General features: G+C 44.4%; 1 protein-coding gene across 1 annotated transcript in view; it reads left to right on the top strand.

Annotated features, from left to right (window-relative positions):
• The first annotated feature begins 7,724 nt into the window (after positions 1-7,724).
• phyhiplb (phytanoyl-CoA 2-hydroxylase interacting protein-like b) overlaps positions 7,725-9,320 on the top strand; it is an 83,129-nt gene continuing 81,533 nt past the window's right edge. Inside the window, exon 1 of the mRNA XM_079512271.1 lies at positions 7,725-7,983. Within this exon, the coding sequence (XP_079368397.1) occupies positions 7,878-7,983 (106 nt within the window). The 5' untranslated portion in view covers positions 7,725-7,877. The remainder of the gene's footprint in view (positions 7,984-9,320) is intronic.

Here is a 9,320-nt window from a genome sequence, read left to right as displayed (position 1 = left end):
CGTGCCGGTCCGGGGATACGAACTGGCGACCTTCCGATAACAAGACCGCTCCGCAAACCGTTCGGCCACCGCTGCCCCAACATAAACACGTAAACATGTGTGAACTCTCCCCTCTGCCTACCAATTTAAAACCCAGTGCTGTTCATGGCAGCATGCAGCACCATTATGCTGGCCGGGACCTTGGAAAGGAAAGGCCGAAATGATGGGTGGTGTGACACGTATGCTAATGTGGCAAATACCTTGAATGTTGGCTCTCATCCAGGATAGAATTGGCTCCAAACTCTCTGCCTCTCTTTCTTTCCTGTGTCTCATTTCTGTCCATGTTTACCTGTGTGTCTGCTCATACAAAAGTACTGTTTTGAATTGCAACTAAATACCTCTTTCAATTCATTCCTTCGTTTTAGGTATATCCTCTGACTTGCAGTTCTACCGAGTACATGTTGTGTGAGTACAATGGTGTCCCTGTCGTTTTCAAAGTTTTGAATTCTTTTCATGTTGAGTCTACAATCTACATGGTCCACATAATGCCTGAGGCATCACATTCTTATCCCCGCGAAGGTGTCAAATGTGACCTCCCAAATAATCAAATAGGGCCTACAGACGCTTGGTCAAAGCTGAAGCCTTGGACACGAGGTGATGCTTTTTCAGTTTCATGTTGCTCTGATGGAGGCATTCTCATGTATTCTTGATCACAGTGGGTCTCAGCTTTAGTGCTGTGGGCCAAGAATGCCACTCATGATTTATCTAATTCTTTAAAATGGTTGTACAATTTGGTACAACGTCAATTTAGTTTAAATGTGTCCCACTCCCCAGGCTCCCCATGTACTCTCGGTCTGGAATATTCCAAAATGTTCCCAGAAGCAGCGAGTGCATTCTTTGGCAGCGGCATTTAACCGCTGGCTGTGGACAGCCATACCGTAACGTGAGACCGAAACGTTGTAACTCAGCTTAATAAACCGCTGCTGAAATATATAATATATATAAAATACAGTGTGTGGGATCTCCCTTCTCTCATTGGGTAGTCCCTAAGATTATGATGAAGGGTAATTCCGGTTCAGAAACCCGAAAATGGTATGCGTCCCATGCTAAGTTGACCGTGTTTAACCGTATATTTAAGTGATTTGTTCCATGGTCGCATTTACTATGAAAACCTGCATCTCCCGTCTGTCCGTCCGTCCGTCCGCTAGCTAGGGGAATGGTGGTGTCTTCTGTGTACGCATACAGTATACAGTAAACGCTGTGCCCTGTCCTCCACACTGGCTTATTAGAACTGCCCTTTTTTTTTGTGGCTTTCACCTTTATTCTACACTTTTTATGGAGGGACAGACAGTAGGTCGACAGGAAATGGGGAGAGAGATGGGGGGTGACATGCAGTAAAGGCCGCCGGGACTGGGAGTCGAACCCGTGGCACACTGCCAGACCGGACCACCAGCCAAGGCGCCCGGACCGCTGAGCCACGGCCCAGGCCAGAACTGCCCTTTTCAATGTCGAAAGACATCTAGGCCCCTAATACATGTTGTAAGTATGTGGGAGAGAGAGATAGAATGATCTGATAATACATAAAAGCATATTAACCTACCATAATCGTAGACTATAGGGAGATAGGAAATTATAATAAGAGATAAAGTACAGTGATTTACATTCCATATTCTCTGCATGTTTCTCCCTCTCCCTATCCTTTACATTAAAGGGTGGCAGCTACTATCGGTATACGATATGGCGAAGACTCTGTTACTTGTACCCTTGAAGGGTGTGTGTGTGTGTGTGTGTGTGTGTGTGTGTGTGTGTGTGTGTGTGTGTGTGTGTGTGTGTGTGTGTGTGTGTGTGTGTGTTTTACCCTTCATCCCTCTCCACCTTGTTGTCACCATCCATGTTTTCTTCTCTCAATCCTCCTATATATCTATGTCTGCTCCCTGCTATCCCTCCATCTGTCACTGGACTCACGTGGACCCTGGCCTGAGCTCCTGGCACAGCAGAGTGAGCAAATTCAGCTGGACTTCTAAAAGCACGACACGTAAGCCTAATTTATACGTGGTTGTGCATTGTGTCTTGCACCAAAAATTGCAGATCTACAAGCTTGTAGATTCAATTGGCTATTAATATGAATACGGCTATATTATTAGTTCTTTATTTGAATCCACAAATTACAATTCATTTGACAAGGAAACAAATATAACAGGGTTGATATTTCATGTTCACTTAAGGATACACATGGCACCTCATCCTCCACACAGACAAACTGCCTATAACAGCCGAAACAGAACAGTATTTGGCAAGTTGTTTGGCTTTGCTCTTTGTCATGCCAGCTATTCTTAGGCCACTCATGGTCAGTTTATGCACATGGCCCAGGCTTCCGAATATCAGTATGGCAAATCTACAGCGATACCCCAGGTTTGTTATACTTCCAAGTAATGGTTGGTACTTAGAATGTTAATCTTGGAATGCCTGGTCCATGTACAAATCAAAGACACAGCCCACCTCCAGAATCAGGATCTCCTTGTGTCAACAAAGACAACATCAGGTGTATTTGGGATGTTAGCAAAGACATCGCATGCACAGCTATACCAATCTGGTAACACTCTTGAATGTTTATACATTGCTGCACTAGATGGCACATATTTTCGAACTGCATCAGACACTAGGTCAACAATCCGGTCGTGGCGAGCAATATAAAAAAAAATTATACACTACATCCATTTGTTATGTGTGCGATGGATTCTAGGTGTTGTTCAGAATCATGATGGTTTATTGTAGGGATGCATGATATTGATTTCTTGAAACCGATACCGATATCGATAACTTCTTGCTTCTCAAGACCGATACCGATAACCGATAATAAAAATATATAGAGTATAGACACATGAATAAAACAATTGGAGTGTGGGTGTCGGGATACCAGATTGACAGATTGCACTTGGTTGGTAATACTTGCAGTTTTGCTTTGATGGTGAATTTTAAAACATCCTCCCCAATAGCAGCATTTTTGTACATCGAACACGCACACAGACACACACACACACACATGCGCACACAGTCACACACACACACACACACACACACACACACACACACACACACACACACACACACACACACACACACACACACACACACACACACACACGCTGTGTCATTAGTTGTTATAATTATTAGAAGAAAGTTTGGAAGGCTGTAAAAGGAGAGGTATCATGGAAATGAAGTGACAAAGAAAGGGGTCAGGGGGGACGTAGGGAGGAAGTGGAAAAAGTGAACACTAGGTCCTAGGAAACGCGAGAAAATGAGGAGGCTAAGAGCGGGGGAGGGTGCAGGAGCTATTGGGATCCATAGCCCGGGTCAGAACGGCAGACTGGGCCGTGGCTTTGTGGGAAGCGTTCCCACTGCCCTCCCCTTCACTTCCTCTCGCAGCTCGGATAGTACGCTGACACTAACACATAGTGACTCTCCCTCAGGGGGAGGCTGGGAGGGGAGGGGGAGAAGGAATGGGAGGATGGATGGATGCAGGGATGGAGAGAGGGGAGGGGGGGGGGGGGGGGGGTGCAGGATCACTTGGCTTCATCATCCAACTCTACTACCAGTGCTAGATGAGCGCAGCAAAAGGAGGGGGCGCATGGAGAGAGAGGGAGGAGAGAGAGAGGGGGGGGGGCAGCAAGTGTGGTGTCAGCATAGTGGATGGCATGGCAATGAGCCCATCTTCAGCGTGGAACCTAAATGTCTCATTTGTGCACTTTTCAGCTCATTCGTTGCTTTGCAGATCCTGGATTGTGGAGTACATTTCTAATCACATCACAGTTTATATTCAGAAAATCCTAAATTGTGTTATAAGTAAACTCATAGTGATTTCAAATGCTCTGTTAATCTGCTGATGCCATTGCAGCAGCCTGCGCACACGCACGCACGCACTGACTACTGTACTGTACTGTACTGTACTGTACTGTACTGTACTGTACTGTACTGTACTGTACTGTACTGTACTGTACTGTACCTATTATGGTGGTAATTTACACTTTACATGGATAACATAGGCTACCTATAAATAGCTTAGAATATTTTCATTTTCAAATGACAGATCATTTCATCAGCAAAATCTGAGTCCAGTCACCCATCCTCCCCCCGGCCCTGACATGGTATTAAGCCTTTGCAAAAAAATAAAATAAATCAAATGTGCTGTTTTTAACTTGAACTCCACGCTGCACCCACCGCAGCTGATGAGGTTTTAGACTGTCACTTCATAGGGCTGTAGTTAGTAGCGCCTCCCAAAGTGGAGTAGCCTAGCGAATAGCGATTATGGGCTTATCAAAGGTTTAATTCGCCTGCTTCACATAACCTCAATTAGTCATCCTTCAGTCCACTGCACACAAAAGGCACACCAACCAATAGGCTCCCTGACTTGCAAAATGAGATGGAGAGATGGTGCATAAATAAATGTAGAAAATGTAATGACATTTAGAATCACATTTAACTCATTGGCTTTTATCTATTGCAAGCAGCACACACATTGGCCTACTGTATGTATAGGCTACAAACCTACAGGCTCACAGTATAGTATATGCAACTGTCTAGGGCTAGGCCTATATACAAGCAGACCTATAGGCCTGACTCACACCTTTACATCTAGCATACAACAATGTTGCATGCAAGATGTAAGCAACCATGTGACTTCCATGTGTGTGTGTGTGCGTGCGCGCGTGCGTGCGTGCGTGCGTGTGACAGGGTTCCTCCTATTTGAGGCCAACGCCCGTATAAATCACTTCATCAACGCAGCGGTTATTACCCCTGCCTGCCTATTGGACAGAATGACTCAGGGCTGAGGTGCATGATGGTCCAGCTGCCTATCGGCGCAGCCGCATCAGCCGAGCTATTAGTGTTCTCTGAAGAAGAGCTGATAAATGCTCTGTGGTCTCTCTCTCCTGGCGCGAAATGAAATCAGAAATAGATTATAGGGATAGAGATAGAGAGGCCTGGAAATCCAATAATTGGTTTGCTATAAAAAATGCTGCATAAATTGAACAATTGATGTCTGTAATGTCAAACAGTGTTGTTATTGCGACCGAAGGTCGCATTTACTATGAAAGTGTGCATTTCCCGTCAGTCAGTTGTTTGGTTGGTCACCCCACGCATGACCATATATCATGCCTCGTGACATCACGTGACATCATCAGGGATGGAGATCCCTGATGATGTCATCAATATGACATCAATATTAAGCCCATATATGGGAATGCCCATATATGGAGATCCCTGATGTCATCAATATTGGCCAGCAACTCTACATCATCTGACCTCAAACCCTTAGATCTCCACATACGGAGCTGACCTTAGCCCATAGCACTTGCCGAGTTGCCGTAGTACTTGACCTAGCCTCGACCTCCTACAGGCGTATGAAAAGGCTCAACTTATGTATCTTAGATAGCATTTGTATGTAGACTTAGAGAGCAGTTTATGTAGACTTATAGCATTTTATGTAAACATACAGTTGGAGGCCATCGATATTGTCCTTTTCTTTTTGCTGAGGTTTGCGTGATCTGCGCAAAAGGACAGTTAACCCATTTTGGGCGGGAACCCCTTTTGGTGTTTTAAACATTATGTTATAATTTAGCTATTGAAAAATAGCAGATCTACAAGCTCATAGCGCGCCACCGAGTGGCGCGCTATGAACTTGTAGATCTGCTATTTTTGAAAAATCGTGAAAATATTTATTTCAGAAAACTGGAGGATTTAGAAGGTTTTTTTTTAATTTTGAGGTCAGGCCTAAATGGGTCAAATGATAAGGGACAATATCGGTGGCACCCAACTGTAATAGCACTGTAAAGTATACGCATAGTTTCATTATATAGATTTTCCACTGTTATGCTCTTAGCTTACGTATGATGTTGTATTTGATGTATTGCTATGCTTTTTTATTCTTTGTTCTTGCTTAATGTAAATCGCTCTGGATTAAGAGCGTCTGCTAAATGCCTAAATTGTAAATTGACCTGTTCTGACATTCCATGTTGATCCTTCCCCATCCATCCTACCTCTTCGATGTCTCCCTTTTGACTGATACCTGTCCATTTAAATGAGTTCTCAACAGGCCTGAAAATTAAGGCCCGGCCCTACCTGGGCCCTCATCAAACCCTGTACACTCAAGACACAGCCCCCGCTGCCACCCTTAGATCTCCATATATGGAGCTGACCTGTTCTGACAAACCATAGACAAACCACATGTTGATCTGAACTCATCAAACCCTGTACACTCAAGACACGCTCCATGGCCAGTACAGAATTCATTCCATATGTTGATCTGACCCCCCATTCCAAAGCACCAGCGCTCGCTCATAAGGGTGAGGTTGCTTCTTGCCCTCAGGCGTCTTACTGGTATTATTATGCTATGCAGACTCAAGTTCGTGATATTTGCATGTGTAGACGGTATAGCCATACTTGACAGCGTTTTGTGGCCCGGGCGTCTGGTCCCTGTGGACAACTGATAGACTGGGCGTGGCGTTTGGGGAGAGATAATTACATGCCTAGCCACAGAAACGCCAGTGATCGCGCGGTCTAACATCAGACATTTAGCACTTAGCAGTGACCGTGGTTTTCTGGTTCCACAGAAAAAATGTCCATTCGTTTTTCCCATAGAGATTTACAAAACATACTATCAATTATTTTAAGCCTGGAATCAATTAAGCCATCCAGGATCCTGGTGAATCTTGACCATAAAATCTTGATTCTGTGAGGAAAGAAAAGAAAAAGAAAACCGCATAAAACTTTAACAAGCTAGGGTATTAAATCTAGTATATATCATATAATTAATATTTAATTGTGTTTTTTCACAGAATCACCTGGATCCCGGGTGGCTTGATTCTAGGCTTAAAATAATAGATACATATTTTTGTAAATCTCTATGGGAAATATGAATGGCCGATTTTTCAGTGGAGCCAGAAAACCACACCCTCTGCTGTGCCCTATAGGCTACAACTCATTGCATTATGCACCAATCAAGACGTCCAATCAAGTGTAAAAATGCTTGATCATGTAGTACACTAGTACTCTAGTAGCCTGCAAACAATAGATAATTTTAAACACATTATTCTTGTCAGGCAATTGAGATGATCATTCATCCCCACCTAATTATTAGTCCAAAGTTGCAGCTGCGCTCCCGTCAGCATGCGTGGCCATGCCTCGCCCTGATGTGTGGCTGGCAGTGGGATGTTTAACGGCAAATAAAGAGAGTACGGGTGTTTGTTTTGGATAGACCAAGGCCCCGAGGGGGAACACCGCACCACTAATCTGGTTACATAAAATGACACAGAATTTGCGGAGCTCTTTCATCACTAATCCAGCTACAACTGTCCTGCGGGGGGATAACAGTATTCTCAGACTGGGCACACATAAACACAACACAACACACACACACACACACACACACACACACACACACACACACACACACACACACACACACACTTGTAGCTCCGAGACCTCGGAATCGCATATCGAGAAGAAACCCATGCGCGCAGGAAAACCCAATTAGTTTCGCTTTGCATTCAGCCAACGGGTCTGTCTGTGTCGATGTAAACGGCAAAAAGTCCCTCACGTTGCAGCCTCAAATTGGCAGTGTGTGTGTGTGTGGACTGTGGGTGTGTGTGTGTGTGTGAGCTGCTGTGACGACGCGCTGCTGACGCGCCTTGCAACCGCACCACCCCGCACACACACACAGCACAGAGGCGAGAGAACAGGGAACGGACGGGAGACCGGCGCCGGCAGTCTTAATATCCTATCCATCTTTTTACTCGCCTTTCTTTGTTGAATGTGAACGGTGGCACTAGTAGTCCTGCTGTGAAAACAAAGAGACATTGAATCAGCATAATATCCATCATCATACAGGCTCATCTGCGGAGATGGAGGTACCAGGCTTTGCGCACAATATCACCAGTCCTTTGAGTCCGTGCGAGGGCATGATCAAGAACCTGAGCTTGGACGCCATACAGTTATGTGAACGAGATGGTAAGGAGAGAGCAGTCGTGCATTATATTCTATGCATATTGTTGTTGTTTTCTAATTAACAATCACATGATCAGAGGCAGCTGCAGCGTTATTACTAAAAGGTTTATGGGGCCGGTCGTCCAGATGGATGGTGCGCTGCATGGCGCGTGTGTAGAATAGCAGAGAGGGTATAGGGTTTAGATATTTCTGAGTAGCCATAATGACCACACAGTCCACAATTGCCACGAAAATCGTTAATAGCCTATAGGCCCATGTATGTACACACACTCAAAAACGACGAAAAGGGAAAGGAGTATACACAATGGCAACAACTATGGCTACCTCGATGATATGTCACTAATTCAGCACCATGGAGCTGGACAGAGGCTATCATCAGTATCTTTACCTGTGGTTGCTGCTTTCCTCATTGGTTTCACGTATTAGGCTAATTAATCGATATAGTGCCTGGTTTACTTACTTATTTAAAAAAAAGTTATTTACCATCTCTTTAAAGCCCATGAAAACCCTTCTCTGGGCTCTTGGCTCTGCATGTAAATTGATTAATAGGCTAATTGTTAAGCTGGAAGGCAACATACTCGTATTTGATTTCCCAGAGGCATTCATCCAGAAATCAGAAGTGTTGCATGGCATACACTCTTAAATAATGCTTTAGGCTCCAGCAAAGATTTGATTGACGTTTGATAAATTAGTAGATTATAAGGACTGTCAGTCTCTAATCAGGGTTTGTTTTCAGTGTAGCCTACAGATCTCATCTGGCCCTCAAGTGATTTAGGATTGTGGAAAAAAATAGCAAGTCATCGGACAAAATGATGAGAGACTCAAATATGGCTGCACCCATAGAAACGTGTAATCTCCGAATCCGACACACGTACGTGCACGCACGCGCACACACACACACACACACACACACACACACACACACACACACACACACACACACACACACACACACACACACACACACACACACACACACACACACACACATTCTCTCTCCCTCTCTCTCTCTTTCACTCACTCACTCTCTCGTTCTCTCACTCACTCACTCCCTCTCTCCCATCACAGTAATTACACAGCACTGAATGGACTTCAGAGTGTGAAATAGCAGGGACAGCATGCTGATCCCCTTTTTGAATTAAGATGACAGCATTGGCTTTTCAACACAAAAATTAAATGGATGGTTCTAAACTAAATCAGGAACTATTCCAAAAGTGGACCATAGGGATGCTTGTTTCTCTGGGTTAACACATAGAGTGGACTTGTCTGCTAAACACGTCCTCCCTTAAACATTTTGTTATAATTTAGCTATTGAAAAATAGCAGATCTACAAGCTCATA

Source organism: Electrona antarctica, assembly GCF_951216825.1.
Source record: "Electrona antarctica genome assembly, chromosome: 10".
NCBI classification, from domain to species: domain Eukaryota; kingdom Metazoa; phylum Chordata; class Actinopteri; order Myctophiformes; family Myctophidae; genus Electrona; species Electrona antarctica.
This window is presented reverse-complemented; position numbering and strand designations above follow the sequence as displayed.